A 25,171-nucleotide genomic window follows, 5' to 3' on the forward strand; every position below is an offset into this window, starting at 1 on the left:
AGTATGTTTTCTATCAAACTGACCAGTTAGCTCCTGAGCATGACTGGGATTCACGTACATAAACATTTACTTTAAGAAATTTAAGAAGCGGTTAAAAGTGCTAACATTGCTGTCTGCAGTGGTCTACTGAGATTTTCCACCACAGGCACCCTGGAGCCTTGTCTAAATCTCACGCAGAGGAAGAGCAACGAACCATGGCAGCTATGGTAGCCCTCTGCAGTGGGCTCGGAAGGAGAATGTTAACGCACTTCGTAACGGCTGCTGTCTGCCTCACAGATTCTGGGGCTCATGCAGTGCTGTGGAGAAGAAGTTGTTCACAATATAAACAGGTAACCAGCAATGAGGACCTGCCTGTTCCAATGGAAAATCCTTATAAGGAGCCTCGGAAAAAATCTATCTTGTGTGGAAAACGTGTGGATTATAAGAATGTACAGCTTTTATCCCAGTTTATTTCTCCATTTACTGGATGCATTTATGGAAGGCACATAGCAGGTCTTTGTGGGAAGAAACAAAAAGAAATCACAAAAGCAATTAAGAGAGCTCAAATAATGGGGTTTATGCCAGTTACATACAAGGATCCTGCATATCTCAAAGACCCTAAAGTTTGTAACATCAAATACAGGGAGAAAATTCTATAAAGTTATCATCAATAAATTTATTTTACAGTTGTGTGGTGGTAATACTGGCTCAGACTGTAAGATTTAATAACCTTTGAGTAGAGAAGTGATAGGCTAAATCTTATCAAACTATAAAATATTATGTTTTTAATTCTTAATAATTTGAAATTATATGAGGAAAAAGTGTTTCAAGAGTGAAGTTTCCTCTCCATATCAGAATGTTCATTAAGTAAATCAGATTATTTAAAATGTTAATACTGGTTACATTTTCCATACATATGAATTAAAAAAAGGTACTATGGGATTTTCACTTAAAAAAAAAAAAAATCTCACGCAGACTTCAAACAACAGCTCAGTTCCCACTTCCTTACATCAGTCTCTCCCATTTTAGCCTGAGGGGCTCTTCCCCCAACCTGCATCCCCGTTTCCAGGTACTAGTTGAGGAGTCAGCGTCTGGAACCTGTTTTGCCTTCCCGACTACATTAAAGATTCCCGAGGGAGGCCACCTGCCTTCTCTTCTCTATGTTGGCCATAAAGCCTAGCACAGCTCCTTGAGGGAATGAAATGCCCAGATCATCAACAGGCAAGACCACAGGAAAGCGTCACGGACACTTTCAGACAGAGACATTCTCATATTGTGTGAGGTGCACTTCAATGGGGAGTGAATCTACTAGTTATGGTTGATAGTGTGGTAATTGCACTTGTTTGCGTATATAAAAATAGCCCAACTACTTCCTCTCTGGTAAGGTCTTACAAACAGCTAAACTGGCACCATCGGTAAAGTGGCTGCATACTATTTTCACGACCAAGATGCAATCAAGGCTCCAGGGAATCTAAGAGCTAACGGAGCTCCCCGCCCCCCAGAAAACAGAGTCCCCACCACCTAGTACCCCAAACGTACCGGAAAGCACCGTGGTTGTGAGCCTGACCAACCTAAGTCCTAACGTGAGCAATTTCAGCCTGTTTTCCTCACCTGTAAAATGAAGATAAGAGACACTACCTCAAGAGTAGTGAGAAGTGAATAAAGAATGAATATAGGGAAAACTGCTCCAACCACCGCAATCACAATCCCAGGAGACTGGGCCTCCTTGGTGAAAGGCAAGCTCCTCCCTTATTATTCCGACAGGACCGAAGATGGAGCAGAGGTGACAGATGTGCACCTTGAAGGTTTCCTCCTTCAACTTGGACTTCACCGATCCTTGTGAAATGGGTCCCATTATTTATTCATTCCTGCCTCTTCCTTGCTGCCTGCATGATTCCACTGTAGGTTCATGGTCTCAAATCTCAAACTGACACTCTCCACTGACCAGCAATGCTACTGCTCTTCTCTAGTAAGTGTGCTCTCTCCTCAAACCTTCCTGCTCCACACTCCCAATGGCTTACATGTCACCATATGAACAAATGAATGGTTTGCTTTGGTATTCTCACTCATGTCTCTACAATTAATAAGCACCTACTACTGCAGACCATGCATTATCCTAGGTCCTGGGGTATAGCAGCAAATGATGGACAAAGTCCCTCCCCATGTGGTACCTACAGTCTAGACAGCAGAGAAAAGAAAATACACAAAGCAAGGTAAATATCAAGTCAGATACAAATAAATGCTATAGAAAAATTAAGCGGGGTAAAGAGCGAGGTTGTGTTACCCACCATGGGTTTCCTGCTCTCTTTTCAGATAAAAGATAGGACTGCTACCCACCCACGCCTGCCCCTAACTGAAGTGGCATATGGCAATGTGACTTGCTTTGGCCAAGTCAACATAGTAGATGTCACTTCCAGGCAAATATTGGAGAGCCAGTGAATGGCCTTTCCCTTGGCCAATGATCAAGATGGTGGCTATGCTATGAGCCGGACGCCAGAGTTCAAGACAATACGGAACAGGCCCTGCCAGGCGACTCACAATGGAGAGACGCCTGCAGTAAGAAACAAACCTTGTCATTTCAGGTCCCTGACATTTTAGAGCCGTTTGCTACTGCAGCATAACTAGCCTATCCTGGTTTAGGGGAAAACATAGTGCTAGTGGGGAAAGAAGGGTGCTCTTTTTCATAGCATGATTAGAAGGTCCTCTGACAAGGTGAAATTTGAGCAGACACCTGAGGATGTGGGCCTTGCAGATATCTGGGGAGCAGTATTCTTGGCAGGGAAAAGAGCAAGTCCAAGTGCTGTGAGACAGGAACATCCTCAATACGATCAAGAAACAGTAAGGCTGCCAAGGCAGCTAACAGCAGAATAAGTGAAAAGCAGAGAGGCACGATATAAGGCCAAAGAAGTCGAGGAGCAAACAGTGTAGAACCCTATAGGCCATAAGGACTTACTTTCCTTGGAGAGTGACAGGATGCTCTTGGGGACGTTAACGAAAGGAGTAACATCATCAGACATGTTTTCAAAGGATTGCTTTGGTTGCTAAATTGAGAAGAGATTACAGGAAGGCAAGCATAGAAGAAAGGAGACCAGTTAGGAGGCTATCATAATAATCCAGACAAAAGATGATGATGGCCTGGACCAGGGTGGTTTGGGTGGGGGTAGTGAGAGTGGTCAGAACTGGGGTATGTTTGGAAGGTACAGCAGGCAGGATTTGCTGACTAACTGGGTATAATGTATGGGCAAATGGAGAAATCAAAGATGACCCAAAGTTTTTGTGGCGAGCCAGAACTGTTGCCAGTTCCTAAGATGGAAAATTCTGTCACCCTCGCCCTTACCATGCCTACAAGATCTGGGCCCACCTTTCAAACTGTTCCCTAACCCCCATCTCCACCCCCCACCTCCTAGGGCTCTACCCTTTATACCAATGCTGCTCAAAGTAACTAGTCCACAAGCTGTTACCAGTCCAGAGTGAGAAAAGAACGTGAACCAACACACTATGTCCTGCAGGGAGGAAGTCCTGCTATGAAAAACATATCACCTGTACTGAACACGTGCTCTGCTCAAATGTCACCTTATCTGTGGATACCCCCATGTAATTCTCTATCCCCTTTGTTCTGGTTTACTTTTTCACAGCACTTATCAACAACTGACTTATTAATAGTGATTCACCAAATCTATGATTCAAACTGACTGTAAGATATACCATTATTTTAGGTGTTACTAAAAAAGAAACACTGTCAAATAATTCTAAGATGTCATCAACTGTAAAGTACAACCCAATATTAGAAACACTAAAATGTGAAAAAATGCAATTTGGAATCAAGAAATACATTTCTCTGTGTATTGTCCATCTCCCCATCCTCAGTCCCCACTAGAATATAAGCCTCTTGAAGGCAACAATTTTGTCTGCGTATGTTCACTGCTGCAGTATCCCTCATGCCTATAACAGGATCAGGTCCATAAAGGCAGTCAACAAGTGTTTATCTAATGAAAGGTGACTGATATATAAGAGATGCTCAATAAATACTGGTGAAAGCAACCCAAGCATCCATTGATGGATAAGTGGATAAACAAAATGTGGTATATCCATACAGCAGAATATAATGAATTATATTCAGTCTTTAAAAGGAAGGAAATTCTCACATGCCACATCATGGATAAACTTTTTGGACATTATGCTGAAGGGAATAAGCCAGACACAAAACGATAAATACTGTATGATTCCATTTCTATGAGGTATCTAAGGAGTCAAATTCAGAGACAGGAAATAGAAAGGTGGTTTTGAGGGGCTGGGGGGAGAGAAGAATAGGGAGCTGTTTAGTGGGTATAGAGTTTCAGTTTTGCAAGATGAAGAGTTCTAGCGACAAATGCACAACAATGTGAATGTGCTTAATGCCATGGAACCACACACTTAAAAATGGTTAAGATGGCAAATTTATGTTATGTGTATTTTACCACAATTAAAGACTAAAAATAAATAAAATATTTACTGAATTGACAAGGGATCCTATTTATACAATCATTTTAATTCTGTCTAGGACTAAACCCCTAAAAATACAGACCTGATTACTTAACTCAGATAACACTACCATTAAGTCCTCCTCTTAAGATGAGCAAAAATCAGATCCCAAAAACCTATGAGGAAAGTAACAGATAATATACAATGGTCCAAGAAGTCCCACATCACAGGACAAGTATACAGTATTACTACGGACAGCAGAATTTACCGATTAACTCAAGATCTGTACATTTCGCCATATGAAGTTTACCGCAAAACAAAAAAGAACTTTAAATTATTAAATTCTAGTTAACAACATGTATGCTTAAGTGTTTAGAGATAAAGTGACTACAACTTACTTTGAAATCCACCAAAAAATAAGACAAATTGATGAAACAGAGAATGGATATTTAATAAAGCAAATATGTAAAATGTTAATTGCAGAATCTAGGTGGTAGGTATATGGTGTTCATTATACCATTCTTCAACTGTGGAGGTGGGCAAATAGTGAATCACAGAATATGAGAGCTGAGATAAGACTTCAAAATACATGAAGCAAAAACTTATAGAAACAGGTAAATCCACAAATATAGTAGGACTCTTCAGCACTCCTCTCTCAGTAATCAGTAACACAAGTAGACAGAAAATCAGTGTCATGGACTGAAATGTCCCCCGCCCTCCTCCAGATTCATATGTTGAAGCCCTAACCCCCAATTCGACTATATTTGGAGATAGGGTCTTTAAAGAGATAGTTTAAGGTTAAATGAGGTCACAAAGGTGGGGCCCTAATCCAATCTGTTCTTACTGGAGAAGGAAGTGGCACCAGGGATGCACACATACAGAGGAAAGACCATGTGAACACACACGGAGAAGACATCTACAAGCCAAGAAGAAAGGCCTCAGGAAAAACCAAACTTGCCAATGCTTGGATCTTGTACTTCCAGTCTCCTGACTTGTAAGTAGATAAACTTCTGTTGTTTAAGCCAGCCACCCACGCTGTAATACGTTGTCATATCAATCAGTAAGAATATAGAAGACTTGAAAAACAATATAAATTTGATCTGATTGACATTTATAGTATACTCCACCCAACAACAAAAAATTACACATTTTTTTTTCAAATGGATAAGGAACATTCCCCAAGACAGACCATATTCTGGGCCATAAAACACACCTCTATAAATTTAAAGAAATTAAAATCATACAAAGTACGTTCCCTGATTACAACAAAATTAAACTAGAAATCAACAACAGAAAGATGGATGGAAAATCCTCCAAATACAGCTGACCCTTGAACAACACAGGTCTGAACGTCAAGGGTCCACTTATACAATTTTTTTTCAATAAGTACATACCACGGCACTACACAATCCATGGCTGGTTGAATCCACGGATGCGGAACCATGGATATGAAGGGCCAACTACAGAGTTATACTTGGATTTTCGACTGCATGGGGGTCAGCACTCCAAACACCCACATTGTTCAAGGGCCAACTGTACTTGAAAATTAAACAACATACTTCTAAATAATACCTGGGTCAAAGACAGAGTCACAAGGGAAATTAGAATATATGTTAAATAGAATAAAAAGTAGTACAACCAAGCAAAATTTGTGGGCTGCAAATAAGGCAATGCTTAGAAGGAAATTTATAGCATTAAATGCTTATACAGGAAGAGAAAAGGTCTCAAATAACAATAAAGAGTACAAGCTTCAAAACACTAGAAAAAGACGAGCAAACTAAACCCCAAGCAAGCATATGGAAAGACAGAATTATGAGCAGAAATCAATGAAATTGAAAACCAAAATATAATAGAGAAAAATCAATGAAACTAAAAACTAACTCTTTGAGAAGATCAATAAAATTGATATACCTCTAGCAGGACTGATCAGGAAAGAAAGAGAAGACACAATTACCAGATTCAAGAATAAAGGAGGGGGGCTTCCCTGGTGGCGCAGTGGTTGAGAGTCCGCCTGCCGATGCAGGGGACACGGGTTCGTGCCCCGGTCCGGGAAGATCCCACATGCCGCGGGGCGGCTGGGCCCGTGAGCCATGGCCGCTGAGCCTGCGCGTCCAGAGCCTGTGCTCCGCAACAGGAGAGGCCACAGCAGTGAGAGGCCCGCGTACCGCAAAAAAAAAAAAAGAATAAAGGAGAGGACATCACTACAGATGCCATAGACATTAATAGGCTAGTAAGGGGTTGTGCAACATTGTGAAATGCACTTAATGTCACTGGACTGTACACTTCAAAATGGTTAGAATGGTAAATTTTATGTATGTACTTTTATCATAAATAAAATAATTTTTAAAGGATAATAAGGGAATATCAGAAACAACATTTTAGCCACAAATTTGACAACCTGGATGAAACAGGCAAATTCCTTGAAAGATGCAATCTACTTATCAAAGTCAAAAAGAAATTTGAACAGTCCTATAGAAATGAAGAAACTGAATTCATAGTTAAAAGTCTTCCAACAAAGAAAACTCTAGGCCTGATGGCCTCACTGAAGACTTGTACCAAACACTTAAAGGAAAAAGAATACCAATCCTACATAAACTCTTCCACCACGGAGAAAGGAGAGAACACTTTGCAATTCATTTTATGAAGCCAACATTACACTGATTCCAAAAACAAAGATGTTAAAACAAGAGACCAATATCTCAGACCAATTTGCTAATATTTTGTTGCAATATTCTCAACACAATATTAGCAAATTGAATCCAGCTATACATAAACAGGATAAAGATCACAACCAAGTGAAGTTTATACCAGGAATGCAAAGCAAATCAATCAATGTAACTCACTACACTGGTAAAGAAAAACGTACTGCACAACCCTATTCACATCCTGTACAATTATGTGCTTATTCTATGAAGCCAATTTTTGTCCATTCATGAGACAAAACCGGTCACCTACTGCTGTGTAGTTAATGACAGGTTATCCCTTTGATCTAACCTTACTCCTAATACTATCCAACGTTTATTGAGCACTTGGCAAGTGCAAAGTCCCATTCACAGCACCTCTGCTCAAGATGTTCTCCCCACATCCAGCCTGTCCTCACCACTTGGTCCTCATTTCAGACAGCATCTCACAGCAGCATTCCCTCATGACTTTTTATTTATTACAGAGCACTTTTCACTATTTGAAATTTGTCTTTGTTGCCTTCTTTGTCCGTCTCACTCATCAGAATGTAAAGTCAATGAAGGCAGGGTCTTACCTGTCTTGCTCACTACTATATATTTCTATACCCAGGACAGTATCAGGCATATAGTGTTTTAGTAAGTATCTGGTGAAGGAAAGGATTATATGAGGTAGACATGACCCTCTCCAAATTTATAATATGAGAAAACTGCGACTCAAAGAGTGAGTTACCTGTCCGTGATCACAAATGACTCAGCCTGGGTTCCACTTAAAATAAAAGGCAAGACAAAGACTAGCCGGCAGGCAGTTTACTTTGGAATGTGGTTCCAGGGAGCAGGAGTGAGGGACACAGGGAATGAAACACAGAGAGAGTCAATACAAGGATTCATTACGAAGCTGGCCACCTCTATGAGTTACAGATGTTTCTGTCAAGTGCTGAGTCCCACAGGATTTTCTAAGAAGCCTTGTGAATGTATCTCAGAACCATCACCCAGGGAAGAAACAGGAAAGCATTTTTATCCATCATCCCTCAAACGTCTAGAGTGGCCACAGAAAAGAAGCCCCAAGGGAAAAACAGAGAAATAAGCTTTACCAAATCAGACCAGGTTACAACAAACAAGAGTATAGAAATACATGGAATAAGAGGTGAGGCTGAGGACACAGGAATGCTGTTCAAGAAGAGGTGTCTGATCTAATGGCCAGGGAGTGGAAGAACAAACCCTGACAATCTGACTACAAATAAAACTGCTCCCTATGCTGCGCGGCCATGGAGCTCCATGGTCCAAACGGACTGTCACCTGCATGGTGGATTTTAATTGAAAGACATACATAGTCACAAACAGCAATAACAGAAATCCAAGTGGTACCCTCTGTAACAAAAGTAAATGCACTTGTGAATGGAGATACAAAAAGATGGCAGTCTGGGAGGGCACAACACAGAGTGGTGGGTAGTTATCAAATGTTAAACTGATCAAAAGTTTAAAAAAAATATATAAACTCTCTGATCCAAAAAAAAAATCTACATCTAGGAATTTAGCCCAAAGTAATTATCACAGATATACACAAAGATTTTTGCTACAAAGACGCTCATCACAGCATTGTTTATAATACTGAAAAAACTAGAAACATCAATGTCCAAAAGGAAAATAGATAAATTATGTTCTATCCATAAAATGGAATAATACTCAATATTAAGAACTAGGTTGTAGAAAAATATTTCATGCTTTGGAAAGATGTTCCTAAATAGTAAGTGCAATATTTCCAGTAGCATTATTATATATTGAATAATGCTTTTAAAAAAATAGTTCATAAATACATGGGTTTTTTAAAAAGCACCTATCAAAATATTAACAGTGGCAATCTCTGAATGATCTGTTCACGGGAGGTTTTAAATTTTTATGAAAATATTTTAAGACTTAGAAAAAATAATTTTGGTTTAACTAGTTACTAACTCAGTTAAAAGTTTCATTAAATCCTTACGCAGTGAGATAAGGCAAATCGCTAGCAATCTGCTGGCCTCCCATGTGAGTGGAGCCAGGAAGTGGTTCATACATGAGGAACCCAAGCAGTGATCAAATGGAAGGTTAAAAAATGTCACTTCTTTACAGTGGGTCCTTCCACTTTTGAAAACAGGGATGTAACAAATTTTGAGAATGACAGACAATGCATTAATCTAAAAATAAAAATGCAAAACATCTACGGTAAAGACAACATAAAACACCGAAGTTTAAGGTGTTTCCTTTTGGGTCATTCACCTCTTTGGTATGACCGCAGTACGAAGCCATCTCTCTGTGGCAAAGAATAGCAATCAGGCTATGGTGACTGCGTATTATCCTAAAATAATTATTACAGTATATGTGGATTACTTTATGCCAAGCACTGTGCTAAAAAAAGCACTTTCTGTGTAATACCATCTCAGTGAATGCTTATAGTAAACCTGAGGCAATACTTAGTTATCTGAATGTTCTAGGTGAAAAATAGGCTAAGAAAGGTTAAATAACTGGTTCAAAGTCACAACTAGTTAGGCTGAGATCTGGACCAGTTCTGCCTGACTCCAAAGAAAAAGTTTTTGTAATATATAACAAGGAAATCTGATATCTTTATATCATGGCCCATGGTCCAAAGGGATTTTCACTCTTACTATTTTTAGTACTTCACTTGTATCTTTTTGGTTGCTCAAAAAGTTAAACATAGAATTACCACATGACCCAACAATTCAACTCCTAGTTATATACCCAAGAGGACTGAAAACAGATATTCAAACAAAAACCTGAATATTCATCGCAGCATTATCCTAAGAGCCAAAAAGTGGAAACAACCCAAATGTCTATCAACAGATGAATAAACAAAATGTGGTATATCCAGACAACGAACTATCAGTCATAAAAGGACACAGGCTAGTAACACATGCTACAATATGGAAGAACCTTGCAAACATTATACTAAGCAAAAGAAGCCAGACTCAAAAGCCACATATTATGACTCCATATACATGAAATGTCCAGAATTTAAAAATCCAGAGACACAAAGCAGATTAGCGGTTGTCAGGGGCAGGGAAGGGGAGGGAATGGTGAGGGACTGCTTAATGGGAACTGCGCTTTTTTGGGGGTTGATAAGAATGGTCTGCAATTAGGGAGTGGTTGGTGATGACGGCACAACAATGTGAATGTGCTGTTAAGTCAATAATTGTACACTTTTAAATGGTTACAACGGTGAATTTTATGTTATGTGAATTCTACCTGAATAAAAATATGCATCTTTTAGGTACTAAAGATACTAACCACAGGTCTTGGCAAAGCTTAGCCATGTGGGCTGTTACAGAAGCATCGTAGCTGAGGAGAGATGCAGGGGGTGGGGATGGGGGGGAGGAAAAGGCAGTAACCCAGCAACTCTGCCCATCCCCACAAGTCACCGTGTCAAAGTATACTCATCAAAAACCCCAGTGTGGTTCACACCCCTGGAGGAGGGGCTGCCATATCCTACCAGATCGTTTTTCCTATTTCTGACTACTCAACTATTTGGTAAACTTCTCAGGGGTCCCATAAGAATGGGGTGATCTGGTGTTTTATGAAGTCACTTCCTTAAACTTTTTCATCAAAAAGGGGCTAAACCAACGTGTGTAAGTCCACGAAAATGCAGAAACCCGTGCACTACGAGGGACACCTTCTGCATCCACCTTGCTTTACTCTTCGGGCCTACGAGCTTCCTGGAAGGAAACCTGATGAAACACACCCTCAGTGACCAAGTGCGTTACGGTGACCATCTCCACAAAGACATTCATAAAATTGCCCGAGAATCAAAAGGTCCCAAGTTTATTTTTGTGACAGTCAATTACCTACGATGCTCAGAAGTAAAACACTGTAAGCCATCCGTGAACCCGCTGCTGTTCCTAACACACTGGGGAGAATGTGAAGGCCCTGGGCATCTGCTACACTGACCACTCCTCACCCAACAGGTGGCCCAGGGACCTGGCTTGGGAGGACAGCCCATGAACACTTGTCACTGGACCAATGCTTGTAAAACTCATCAGGAAAATGAACAGGAGAAAAGGCTAGGACGTTTCCAGAAAAGAACTCCGAAAAAAGGCAAGAAAAAGGAAGATTTGCCCTCTAGAGACAAGAATGTATTCTATATCTAAAGTATTCAATAGTATGAATTAGGGGGAAAAAAAGAACGAGCAATAAAATTGAAAAAGGAAGTTCTAAAACAGAGCCGAACACAAAGGCTCGTGACGCCAGAGAAAAGTGTGTCAGATCTGCACGCCAGCAACACTGGCAACAGGCTCCCGCACTTTAATTTTAGTCCTGCCGCTACGCTGGACACTACTCGGGTTTAGCCTTCTTAGGGAGATTTTATACAAACATAAAGCCTTTCCTTAAGTGTAAAAAAAAAAGGCAGTCATTGTTAAAAGTGCTAATTAGACAAGGAATACAATAAAATGAAATAATAATTTTAAAAGCTAAAAGAAGTAAGAAAATTATAAATGTTACACATAAATAATGATAAATTATTCAACGGTAGGAACAGCTCTGAAAAAGTGAATCAGAAAGCTTGTCTAGACAAGCTTGTTCTAGCCCCATGTGATAAACTGTAAGAGAAAAAAAAAAAAATCTTTAAGAGAAAATGTGTGGTTATCGGCAAAAAAAAAAAAAAAAAAAGATCTGTTGTAAATTCAAGTACCTAAGGAGGCCAGGCAGGTAGCAGTGAAACAGGGGAGGTAGGTGGCAAAAAGCACGTGTCAGTGGATTTTTGTCACACAACAGTTCAGCCCTGGTGTGGCAGATCATCATCTCAAGAACTAAGAGGAATCTGGATTTCTGTCTCAAAGACACCAATTTTAAAATGTTGGAAGGTGACTCTCCTCCCACCCCCCTACCCTCGCCACCAACACACAGCTCAAACAGAACACATCTGTGTGGCCTGCTAGTGTTCAAAGTCTGGCCTAGAGAATCATCACTGAGGTGAATGCCTATCAGAGCAATGCTAATTTAAGAGAAGGCTGAGTCGTAAAGACCAAGGCTGGTGAAGGTGCTGCCCTAATGGTAACAGCTCCAGAACAAACCAAGGATGGTTCTATATGTTCAAAGACCCTATGAATCTTTGAATCAACCAAAGTAGATTGACAAGTAAGGATACCGTACCTATAAAGACATACACTTGAACATCTGAGAAGATAAGCAGGAGAGGGAGTTACCTGTCAGCAGATGTTTAATGTAGACTAAATGGGTCTACTGGGGGGAAAGACGTAAACAAAACATACATCTGCAAGATGGAGAAACCCAAGTCTGATTTTAGAGTTTGATGATACAAGGAACCTCTTCCACTCCTGTCTGGTGGAAAAGCCTACTAAAATAGAGAACCAAGCTTAAATCCTTTTAAGTTTGGACCTGTACACGGCCTTTAGCACCTAATCCATTTGTGAGTAGAGATGCTACTAACATCTTTAACCACTGATGCTGAGACTGGCTGGTTGGTAGGGACAGAAAAACCCCACTTAAACACTATAAACACTAAAATTAATTCTAAACGGATTCAAGAATCAAATAAAAGCAATGAAACCAAAAAGACAGCTCAACAAAATTTCAGTTCAAGATGACAGGCTCCTACACCTGTCCACTTTTCCCCCCCTCCCAAAGTCATACTGAAATAAAAGGACCTTCAAAACACCAGAGAAACGCCTCCTTCCAAATAGTCCAGGGAACTAATGAATAAATACCAAGACCTGGAGAGAAGCATGAGCAAACAGAATTACCCAACAGAATAATTTACAGCATTTCCCAAACTTCAGTCAGTCCCATTACGGCGCCACAATTTTTGTTATATCCCAGTGTTACCTATCCTATTGTTTAATATTTTTCTTTAAATCATCTTACTATGTTTTAGTTAAATAAATGTATTTTAAAGGAAACTTTATATCACTATAATAAGTGCAAAACGAGTGTCACTTTGTCATCAGTAGGTGGTAACTATAAAAATAAACACAGTTTACTAAATTCTAACTAATATTATTGCTGCAGAAAGATCTGGGCTTGCCTCCTGTTCTCTGCATTACCAGAGGAAACTAGCTGCTATTAGAGAGGTATTTCAGACTAGCAGCTAACTGAGACTTTCTCTTTGTTACAGTCAAGAGGAAAAAGAACTGAAAAGGGAATTATTATCTTAAGTTTGTTTCAATGGCCCTTAGTGTTGAGCCCACATCCTGTTTAAACCATCCCCGGTATAAATGGCGCACCTGCCTGCTGTGGCAGCTGGGCCAGCCCCTTCCACAAAACCCCGCCCCCAGACACACTCCTTTGCATTTCCTCATACACAACCATTCATCTGACCACCCCAGCTGAAGAAAAGGCTTTGCCCCCAAAATAAAATCCGAGAAATGCTCTCCAAAGAAAGTGGCGATCTACTTAGGGAGGACATTGTAAGGGTCTGAGGGCTGAGAAAGACTAGAAAAGATCTCCGGCATCTTCAGACGCCCGCAACAGATGCTAGCCTGGGTAACGTGGCACAGTGGGAGGCGGGTGGTAAGAGGAAGGGCAGCTTCACTCAGAGTAAGATTTATACAAAGAGCCAAGCCCCCTACCCTGGCCCACAGCGGGGGATTTTCACCATCTTTGCCCGTCTCCTGCTCCCCGCTTCTGCACCCTATATGGAGAGCAGCCTGTTCACAAGCTCTGCAAACTTGAACAGAGCCTACAGGTGGCCCTGCCAGCCGAGGTTCGGGCCTCTTGGGGACAAAGACCTACCCACAAATAAAGAGGAAACCCACACCAGCTACTTACAAATCCAGTCTTTCACTATGTACAAGAATGGTCAAGTGAGCATCCGGAAAGCTCACCCCTGTGTCCTCTGCACCAAAACGTTTACTGCAGGAGGGATGCCAGGGGAGAAAACAGAAGATTCAGAGAAGAAAATGATGCAAGGGTCAAGAAACAGCAAAAATTGAGTGTGAACTTAAGTCGTGAAGAAATATTAAAAGAAATTAAGAGACTCCTTGAAGTAGCACAGGTTTTCTGACCTAGGGCTCTATCTTCTTCTATGACACCAATCACACACCTTGGTTCAACAATGAATACACAATCATAATAATGTAAATATAGCTATTGTTATGATTTTCTATATAAAATCAACCTACAGACAAAGCATGGAAGGCTTAACTGTCATTACAGAACAGGCTATAAAAACACACAGCACACATAGAACACAAATCAAGAACTGAGAGACAAAAAAGTACATGTTCTTGGGCTAATTTTTCTCATTTTCATAGTGTAGTCTACTGACTGTGCCAAAAACTGATGAATCAAAAAATAAAGGATTGGGGCTTCCCTGGTGGCGCGGTGGTTGGGAGTCCGCCTGACGATGCAGGGGACAGGGGTTCGTGCCCCGGTCTGGGAGGATCCCACATGCCGCGGAGCGGCTGGGCCCGTGAGCCATGGCCGATGAGCCTGTGCGTCTGGAGCCTGTGCTCCGCAATGGGATAGGCCGCGACCGTGAGAGGCCCGTACAGCAGAAAAAAAAAAAATAATAAAAAAAAAATAAAGGATTGGGCTTCCCTGGTGGCGCAGTGGTTGAGAGGCCGCCTGCCGATGCAGGGGACACGGGTTCGTGCCCCGGTCCGGGAAGATCCCACATGCCGCGGAACAGCTGGGTCCGTGAGCCATGGCCGCTGAGCCTGCGCGTCCAGAGCCTGTGCTCTGCAATGGGAGAGGCCACAACAGTGAGAGGCCCGCGTACCGAAAAAAAAAAAAAAAAAAAATTAAAAAAAAACCAAAAAGTGATTAAAAAATAGCCGATGAGCCTGTGCGTCTGGAGCCTGTGCTCCGCAATGGGATAGGCCGCGACCGTGAGAGGCCCGTACAGCAGAAAAAAAAAAAATAATAAAAAAAAAATAAAGGATTGGGCTTCCCTGGTGGCGCAGTGGTTGAGAGGCCGCCTGCCGATGCAGGGGACACGGGTTCGTGCCCCGGTCCGGGAAGATCCCACATGCCGCGGAACAGCTGGGTCCGTGAGCCATGGCCGCTGAGCCTGCGCGTCCAGAGCCTGTGCTCCGAAGGGGAGAGGCCACAAGAGTGAGAGGCCCGCGTCAAAAAAAAAAAAAAAAAAAAATTAAAAAGCAACTGATAAGTGATTAAAATATTCGTAACATATACCATGACAAAAGCTAGTACCCTTAAAGGACTTTTACTACTCAATTTAACAAAAACAAAACAAATACTCCAATAAAAAAAAGGGCAAAGGACATAAATAGTCAAATCAGTTCAAACATATATTAAAATGGCCAATAAATATGAAAGATGAAAATAAGTTCACTTTCCCAGGCATTCAAAGAAATGCAGATTAAAACAATGAAATGTCATTTTTCAATCTCTCAATTGGCAAAAATCATTTTAAATTATCATACTCAAGTGTTACAAGAGTTTGGTGAGAAAGATATTCTCCTAAACTGCTGAAAAGTGTAAAGTGACACATCCTTTCTGGAAGGATTTGGCAATACAGATCAAGAGCTTAAAAATGTTCCTATTCTTTGACACTATATTTCCACGTTTGTGATCATTTCTTTAGGATGAAGTCAAAGATGTGATCAATAACTTAAAGACGTTCACCATAACATTGTTTAAATGGGAAAAAACTGGAGAAAAACATTGAAATATAACACGTTGTAATACTTCAAAGTCATGATTCTGTATCTAAAAAAATGTTAGGGGAGCATAACAAAATGTTTATTTGAATGCCATGTCTGTATAAAACACGTGTGTGTGTGTGCCTGAGAGAGAAAGAATGCACAGGTAAGAGCCTGTACAGAAAAAAATCTAAAAGAATGAGCACTAAAATACCAGTGATGATTATTTAGGTGTGAGAGTAACGTGTGACTATTCCTTTCTATATTACGTATTTGTGTAATATTTTAATTTTTTTGGCAGCAAGCATGTTTCAGTTTTGTAATAAGGCAAAACAAAAAAATGCTAAAAGTCATCTTTGAACATTATTAATAACACGGGGCAAATTCATTTAAGGTTAAATGAAAAAATCAGAATATGAAACTGTACATAGCTCCAATTTTGCTTTTAAATCTGTTTACATACATACATACGAAAAAATTTACAGAACACCAATATGCTAACAGGGATGAAATCTGGGTAGCACAGTGAAATGGAATTTTATGTTTCCTCCTTTTACTTCCCAAATTTTCTACAATGAAAACCATTCCCACTAAGTCTTAGAAACAAAGAGTTAATAAAAAGTTAAATTTCCTTGTTGCAGGGCCCATAAGCCTTGGAAGTGCTAATTTCCATCATCAATCTTTAAAAACAACATTAGGGACATCCTGGCTTCTGAACGCTTTCCAAATACTAATACTGTGCTCTTTCCACTGTATCATGCTGCATTCAAGGGACTAAGGTAACATAAGCATTGGAAAATGTCTGAGAACAGTGGCAATATAACATAAAAATCTTGAGAAAAATGTCTGGGAAAGAGAATCATGATTTAAATGAGGATTAAATGATAATTTACATTTATAATTAAAATGAGGGCTAAAACTTAAGCAATGTACAGCATGATGACCATAGGTAGGAATAATGAATTGTATACTTGAAATTGGCTAGAGAGTAGATCTTGAATGTTTTCACCACACACACACACACACACACACACACACACACACACAAAGATAACTGTGAGGTGATGGATATTTTAATTACCTTGACTGCAGTAATCATTTCACAATGTATGCAAATGACAAAACATCACATACAACATGAATATATAAAAATTTTGTCAATTATATCTCAATAAAGTTGGAAAAAATAAACTGAACAATAAAATTTGGGGTTTAAAAATAAAACAATTTTTTAATTAAAAAAAAATTTTAAGCAGCCCTGCACAGTACCAGTGTGTTCTAGAAAGCACACCTCAAAAATGCTGGAGTAAATTACTTATGAGAAACTCTTTATCAGGTTGTATTTATTAAAATTCCATAGAAATGCAAGTTTTAAAGTAGCTTGATTTAAGGTAGGTTCTGCCTTCATGACTAAAACTGATACTGCCACAAGCTGAGAATGGAAAAAGTTGGAGAAGTTAGATAATAACTTGACTAAAGGGAAGAGAAATATAATAATAATAAAGGAAAAAGAAAAACGTGCAAATAAAAACAACAATAGTGCATTAGCTCCTACAAAAAGATCCTTATTAGGACATAAAACATCTCTAGTAAAAGTAAAACTGGATCTTGGTTCCGCTTTAGGAAGAAAGAGGGAGACTCATGGACTGAAAGAAGGAACATGGCGGACACACGAGGAACCAGCTGCAGCAGTCACGAGGGGGGCAATAAAAAGCAACTTGCCAGGACCCAGAATAAGTGTTCAAAGGCTGGGAAATAAGCTCCACTGCTAAGCAGAGCTGCTATACTCATCATGAGCCTACAAATACCCCAGTGGTCAAGAGAGAGAAACGGGCCTAGTGAGTGAGATGAGCACGTGACCCCTGAGAGCGGGGTACCAGGGTTTCTAGAGAGCAGAAGGAGGAGAAGCCATGTTGATCACTGAGATAAGAATGCATGACCAGGGCAAAGAATCAGCAATTCCAGCAAGCAGAGGTGGACCACAGGCCAGAGGCAACAGTGGGGTCATCTTTCAATCACTCCAGCAGTGTCCTCAAGCAGGCCAAACAGGCCCTAGAAGGAGGAAACTGTAGGTGGACCGAATTTCCTAGGAGCTATGAAAGATACCAAATAAAGCCCACCGGCATAACAATGCATCCCCCCAGGTCAGGGGAGCAGCCGGAATGGGCGCCTCCCAAGAGACTCTAAAAAGCCCACAGCACAGAGTCAGCTTTAACCACGTACCAGGCTCAGAGAGCCACGTAAGAACAATCCTAGTTCCTCACTATTCCTTCTTCCTCCCACCCCACCTTATCTAGAACCCAGTAAGGTCAGAAACAGGAAACTGGGGGGTCAGAGGGAACACAAAAGGACAGAAGCCAACGATACCACTTTCTCTGACAGCAAGTGGTTGCCAACTACAAATCTTAACTGGGAGAAAGAGGGAGAAAAGCTCTTACCTTGAATGAAGGCGGAGTGTTGATTAATACACGGAACTGGATATTTTTAAATTGAGCCTATGTTTTGTGACTTCTATTCCCTAAGATCATTGCCACTTGAATGCACCTTTTGTCTTTCACCTAATGAGCCATGCTCATTAAACAGCTGTTGAATCAATAACTTGAAGAGTGAATAAAAAGTCATAAGGCCTGATGCCTTCTCATAAAAGGAAAAGGCTTTCCAAGCTGAGTGCATTTTAAAGAGATGGTGAGAGACAAAAATAAAGATTTATTTTAATCATCTCCCACAAGTTATGTATTCAACACATTGAGTACATACCTAAAGAAAGAATATATCAATCAGAACATAGTTTGGTCCTTCCTGGGAGCACAACCACAGCTGCACTGGGAAACTGCAAAGTGTCCATTTCAGGATGATGCTGGGGACAGAGCCTTCGGGCTCCGAGGTAGGACCCTAAAGCTGAAATGAAGGGGGGGTTACAGACCCTGAATGACCCACCAGTCCTTGTGGCTCACCCATCTCTAGAGCGAAATGAATGTCCTCACCATAGGCTGCCACCGCTGGACCTCACATTCATCAACCTCCCCTAACTGCACCTGACTCTAGGCTCCCTAACTAATGTTTTGGATCAAAATGAGTTTCACTCAATGGAAAGTTCCAGCTCATTTGAGAACTTTCTCACTCTGATAAGTCTGTACTGGTTCCCACCTCAGGACTGTGTGGCTTGAGTTAGCATGATATCCTGGGTACTGACAGCCATCTGAGTCTTCAAAGGGATGACTCCAGCTGTCCATCCCAACGGTCGACTCTATTTCTACTCTCTACCTCTGGTTCACTGCGTACCTCAACAAAAATAGGTTTTGGTCTTAATAATCCACTGAAACTACTCTTCTTAAGGTAACAATAACTTAATGCCAAATCCAGTAGACCCTGAGGATGTGAAAAACTACGTAGATGTGTTCAGGAGATATGAAGAAAAAGTCAAAGAACAAGGAATTTTAGAAAGATACAAACTACTAGGTATAAAATAAATAGGATACAAGGATGTAATATACAGCACAGGGAATGTAGACAATATTTTATAATAACTTTAAATGGAGTATAACCTATAAAAATATTGAATCACTATGTTATACACCTGAAACTAATATAATATTGTAAATCAACTATACTTCAATTAAAAAAAAAAAGAATTTTAGAAAGAAGTGTTCATCAAGGCCAGTGTGAGAGGACATTCCACTAAGATAAGGACTGAGAGGTACCCATCTGATCTGTTGACAAGGAAGTCCCCAGTCACTCGTCCTCAGTGGTGTCAGGGGTAGGGCAGCAGAAGCAGGCTGCAGTGAGTGTCAAGCCACAGCAGGTGACCATCAAAAAACAGCTGATTAACTGCAGAGGCTACAGAGTGAAGGGAAGGGAGAAAGGGAAAAAAGTGAAGACATCGTCCAAGAAGCTTGGTTGGGAAGAAGAAACAAAGAAACGGTCAATTGACAGAGGGGTTATGCTTCTGTAGTTTGAAGAACAGACCCCAAAGAAGGATCCAGTTAAAAATACTTAACCCTGAGTACTTACTACGGCAAAACTCTAGGAATTTACACATAGTAAATCTTTTAATCTTCACAAACCACCCAATAAAATAGGGAATAATATTATCTCCTTTCCACAGATAAGGGATCTGAAGTACTCTGGGGGTCTCTGAAGAGCCAGAGGAAAAAGCATCAGCTTCAATGCATGCCAGGCAAAGAGAGAAGGAGGGACTGTCACTAGAAAAGGCAGCAAGGAATGAGTTAAGAATAGGTGGAGAGTGGGCCTCATTCTTTTAGATTGGAAAACAGGAACTAAGTTCACATGCCTGAAAACCCTTACTCATCCCTCAAAAATCAGCTCAAACATCGCCTACATTAGGAAGTCTCCTCTAACAACTGTTAAAGTGTGGATACAAACAAGTTAGCGAGAGGACGTGCCCAGGTGATGGCCCTTATATTTAGGTTGGGTTAAGAGTGGAACACTCTTGACCATGACAGGGGAAGTGCACAGGGAGACAACCAAATCCAAGAAATGTAACTGAGCAATCGTGCCGAGGACTCAGCTTGGATTGGACACCACACATTAATACAAGGCTGGCGTTTTGCCGGGTGACAGAGCAGGACAGCTGAGGGTCTTGATGGGAATGCAACGCGGGTGATTAACTATGGAATCCAGACTGGATGTGGAAGATGCCAGAAATGGGCTGTAAACTGGAAACAAGGGGATCAAGAGTCTGGTGATCAGAGTCACCGTGAAAGAGTGCGAAGCAACTGCAGGAGTTTGTTTACAAGGAAAGAGGACGAATCAAATTAGGTTGGGTGGAGACAGCTCTCTCCTAAAGGAACACCCACTTCTGCCTACTTTGCTGTCTGCTCTTTCTCCACCACGCAGTACATACTGGATTGGAGTTGCTTAAAGTTCTGTCCTCAGCCTTCTGGCTCTACTCGCTGCTTCCAGCATCCTCATTCACATCCACAGCGTAACTCCCACCTAACAACCCATGTCCAGGCCAGCTCCCTCTCTCCAGATGGCCCCTGGGTATCTCCCACTGGACTTTACAAGCCCCTGGACATTAAACATCTTTCCCCAGATGAGCTCCTCCCTCTCTACGCCCCCTGCCTCTGTGAACAGTAACACCACCTGTCTACCCCAAGTCACCTTCAACTCCTCTCTCTCTCCCCCAGTCCAATGGGCTTGACTGACACAGCCTACCTGCCTGCACATCTTTAGAATCCCTCTTTTCTATCCTGTCCATTCGCACCACTACCTCTTTCACTGGGGCTGTCAGCATCTCCCACTGGACTCTAACTGTTCTCTGGGCCCCTCCTGCTGGCCACCCTGTTGCTTGACCTAAGTCTGTCCATTAGAAGCTCCCCCTCGATGTTTTAAAAATTCAGATTTCTGATTCCCACATTAGCCCTTCTGAATCTGACTCTCTGGGAATGGGACCCAGGAATCTGGACATTCGGAAAGCTCCATAGCTGCTTTTGTGTGGCCATACCACAGGCAGCGTATGGAAAACACTGCTCACATCCGCAACGATAACCTGTCTTGCCTGCCACAGCAACGTGAAGCCTTTCCGACTAGCATTCTATTAGATTTTCACCTTCTTCTGCTCCCCGGACTCTGCCCTACCATCTGGTCCTGGCTGTGCTCCTGGACAGGGGCAGCTGTTGCCACGCCTCCTCTTCTCCCCCTTCTCGTTCCATCCCCAGCTCTCGACTCACCAGCCCTCTGAATGACTTCACTGCACACCTCGTGCAGAAACTGCTCCCTTCAGCTGTAAGCAACAATCCCCTAACTCATCACCTCCTGCCTCTCGTCCAGGCCCTGCCCAGGCTCTGTCCCTCATAGAGGCTCTCTCCCCACTTGCATGCCTGACAAACTCTTACTCATCCCTCAACATCAGCTGAGATAGCACCCACACTGGAAGTCTTAACCATGCCCCTCCCCTGCCCAGCCCACGGCTGCCATAAACCCACAGCACCCAGTACAGTAGCTGTTTCATTTCTTTTTTTAAGTTTTTCCCCACTAGACACAGAACTCCTTGAGGGTGGGACCTATACATAGAATACAACAGACACACAATTAATGTTGGTTGAGTCCATGTTAGAGTGAATACACTGTGAAGTGAGTAAGTCATGGGAACACTTACCAACAAGTGTAAGAAATGATACATCTATTATTCAACACGTAATTGAGTGGTAGCATTCGTCTCTAAGCAAGGGTCTAAAATAAGGCATGAACACGATTCCTATGCACTTTTATCCAGTCATAATTACCTGACAGGGCAGACGGCTATACAGTTTCGTAGACATGGTCGCAAATGCCCTTCTCTTGATTTACTGCCCTGGCAGCACCAGCTTTCTTCAATACCTTGAAAACGCCCTGCTGTGCCTGTTTGAGAGTCTTTGTGCTTGCTGCTCTCTTTCTGCAAGATGCACACTTTTCAACAAAAACTGACAGGTGAGTTCCTTCACGCCATTTGGGTCACCTTCCCAAACATCTTCGCTGACCACACCTGCTAAAGCAGCATCCTTAGCATTCTTTTAGCTTCCTGCTAAAGTCCTCCATAACCGCAGTCTATGCCACTACCCTCAGATTTTCTTCATGGCGCTTATCACTATGTGAAAACACATAACTTACTTATTGGATGTTGGTCTCCTTCATCCTGTGTACCACTTTATCCTCTATACATGAACAGTGTGTGGCTTATGTGGGTAGTAAACAGACACTTGTTGAATAAATAAATGAATGAGTGAGAGAGGGAGGAAAGCAAGTATAACACAAATACACTATCTACTAGTCACAGATGTGGGAAATACGCCAGTGGTAGGAAATGGTCAGGATTTTTCCCTTAAAAAGAGAACGTTATTCAGCATCCCTGGGGGCACCGCTAGGCAGATTATTCATCCTCGGGACACTTACTCAGGATCAGAACTCTGAATTACCAAAGGGCTACACAACTTAGCTAAAGGAAATCACTTCCCTCTCAGTGGGGTGCATCGCAAAGAAAAATTTCAAAGCAAAGTAAATTTTCCCACCCAGACTTGCCGAAAGACCAGTCTTGGGAAACCAGTGCCTAAACACCACTGTAAGCTCTGCAAACACTGGGACCAAGACTTGTCTAATGTTGCGTTCCCAGCCCCTCGCAGTTTCCGAGATGCTCAAAATGTTTGTTAAATGAGCATATAAGACATGGACTTCTGAGGAATGGCCATTCCATCAATTCTTATGCTGTGGATACATTTATTTTAGAAAAAGGGCAAGACAGCTAAGGAGGAGCCTTTGGCCTAGGCCTCTCTCTGGGTAGGAGTTTGGCTCCTAGAATTCAATACTCATCAACCATGTGCCACAGGTAATCACATATTACTACCTTCCCCAGAGTCACCCTGTATCAAATCTGAATACACTTTGCCAACATAATAGCTAATACAGCATAGTAACCAATAACAGATTTTGCTTGCCTTTTTAATTCTTAATGTGTTTTGGTCAGCAAGGAAGGATAAGTCAAAATGATGAAAAAGAACAAATAAAATTGAAGAATTCTACCATTAATTTCATATCCACCAGTGTATGGCTCACAGATCCCAGGAAAATCACACCACCTTTTGAGTATCAGTTTCAACAGTCATGTTCTTTTTCTAAAGGGTAGTTTGGGGAAGATTAATTACCTAGTAGTTGTAACATACTCTGAGGCCAATACCTGAAAGATGCCATAAATCAAATTAAGTATGAAACAAGGGAAATCACAAATATTAAACCCACTTCAGAACCTGAGAAGTTGAGAAGTGAGGAAGATTTATAATTATGCCTGTTGCCCTGATACTAACTTACTCCCAGGCTAAAATATGTATTCTCAGAAAAAGATTCCTAACATTCACAACAGATCATTAATATTTGGAAATGTCAACTGCCTCTGTACTCAGTAAGATTAACTTCACATGTACAGAGATATGAAGCGTTAATAGTGACAAGCAATTGCAAAAATTATAGCTATTCAAACAATTCACTGTTGCCGTATCAGTGCCTAATCTCAGTGCTGTTTAGTTAACATACAGTCCACCTTATCAAAAGTCAATTAAACCATGTCAATGAGAAAAAGAAAGTCGTTTAAAAGGCTATATATATTTCTCTGCCCTCTATCTGCTGACACGCCACAGCTGACACTCCAGTAAAATTTAGCAACATCCAGCAGCAATGTCTCTGCTTTCCTGCCAAACTACTTCCAAACTTCCTTCCACTTTGAAGTACTTTAATCAGTTTTTGTTTGTCTAAAAACTCCTAAGAGAGACTGAGGAGAAAAAAAAAAATCTAAGTAAAACTAAGGGGTCAGCTCCTGAAGCAGAGCTTGGAATTTGCATCCGGGGAAAAGCCAGTTCGGTCCCTCCGTAGCCTAAATGAATGGAGCAAGGTGACTGGGAAGGGAGCAGGCTTCCAGCATCGCTTCCACCCGGACAGCCTCTTCTTTCTAGCTGGCAAACCTACCGCTGAGGGCAGGGGGCCGGGCCGTAAGACCAGGGAAACCCAGCCCGACCCTAACTGCCCAGCCCACCTACAGCAGCCCCAGGAGCATCTGACCATCGCACCTGGGGCTCACAGGTCGGGGGCTGGGGGCTGACTCAGTCCCCACTGACCCCTCCAGGCTGAAATGGGGGCGGTGTCCGCTGCTCCCCACCGGGCAAGAACTACCAAGGTTCCGGCACAGGGACGGCAGATCGACCCCCAAACCGCCTGCAACCCCGAGAGTCCCCGCTGCCCCCAGCCTCCTCAAGGAGGTACCCAGTGTGGTGTTTAGGGGACAGCCAGGATGGCGGCGTCCTGTACTCACAAAGCCCACTGGAACCGGTGCTGGTGAACATGGTCCCGCCGGACCCAGAGGCCCCGCGGGGGACAGGGGGAGGGGAAGCGGAGGTGGAGGGAAGCCGGAGACCGCGCAGGCGCACTCCGGCCGGGCCGACGAAACCAGCAACTCGACTCCACTCCAGGGGCCGCCTGCGAACGGCGCATGCGAGGCTTCTCTGCCCCCTTTCCCTTCCGGCCGGGGAAGGGAAGTGCGTGCGAAGCGAAAGTGGTCCGCCTTTCCGGGTTTTTCCGACGGCCGCGGGAGCCTTAGAAAAGGAGTGGGATGGCGTGGGAGGAGCGGGTGTAACTCCTGGGAGCCGCACACTAGTGCTTTAGCGCCGCCACTCGCCCTGTGGAGCCACCAAAGCAGCTAATTCATCTGGAATGCCGGCGCGGTGATGTACCTCGCGACCTCTAACCTCTCCCAGGATTGCACGCCGGGTGCGTTCCACGCATGCTCAGTCTTTCTGGGCCGTCCCTGGAGCTGGCTCTCCGGCTGACTGTTGACAGAACTGTCTCGAGTTCCGGTGCCCAGACAAGTGCAGGAGAGGCAGCTCTTCCGAGGAATGGGGAGCCGGAACTGGAAGACCCTCCCTGTCGTGGCTAGTGGGGCCGTCCAGCTGCGCC

General features: G+C 42.3%; 2 protein-coding genes across 6 annotated transcripts in view; one reads left to right on the forward strand and one right to left on the reverse strand.

The window, feature by feature from the left end:
• Window positions 1-25,151, reverse strand: part of UBAC2 (UBA domain containing 2) — a 153,902-nt gene extending 128,751 nt beyond the window's left edge. The window contains exon 1 of one of the 2 annotated variants that reach the window (XM_024739744.1): window positions 24,531-25,151. In XM_024739744.1, the coding sequence (XP_024595512.1) occupies window positions 24,531-24,561 (31 nt within the window). In that variant the 5' untranslated portion in view covers window positions 24,562-25,151. The remainder of the gene's footprint in view (window positions 1-24,530) is intronic. The other variant, XM_024739738.1, reaches the window with a different exon arrangement.
• On the forward strand, window positions 191-646 carry LOC112396174 (28S ribosomal protein S18c, mitochondrial-like). Of its 4 annotated transcripts, none has more exons than XM_024739781.1 (2): window positions 191-353; window positions 493-646. In XM_024739781.1, the coding sequence occupies exons 1-2, from the start codon at window positions 195-197 to the stop codon at window positions 547-549; spliced, it is 216 nt and encodes a 71-aa protein (XP_024595549.1). In that variant the 5' UTR covers window positions 191-194; the 3' UTR covers window positions 550-646. The 4 variants fall into 4 exon arrangements, with proteins under 4 accessions (XP_024595549.1, XP_024595532.1, XP_024595543.1 ...); XM_024739764.1 differs by having other exon boundaries at window positions 195-353; window positions 435-640; XM_024739775.1 differs by having other exon boundaries at window positions 195-428; window positions 490-629.
• Window positions 25,152-25,171: the final 20 nt, after the last annotated feature.

The sequence above is a fragment of the Neophocaena asiaeorientalis genome, unplaced genomic scaffold (genome assembly GCF_003031525.2).
Source record: "Neophocaena asiaeorientalis asiaeorientalis breed wild unplaced genomic scaffold, Neophocaena_asiaeorientalis_V1.1 scaffold9, whole genome shotgun sequence".
Taxonomy (NCBI): domain Eukaryota; kingdom Metazoa; phylum Chordata; class Mammalia; order Artiodactyla; family Phocoenidae; genus Neophocaena; species Neophocaena asiaeorientalis.

Excerpts from the sequence above, each read along its gene's own strand:
- LOC112396174 (XM_024739756.1), top strand. The coding sequence starts at position 195 with ATGGCAGCTATGGTAGCCCTCTGCAGTGGGCTCGGAAGGAGAATGTTA.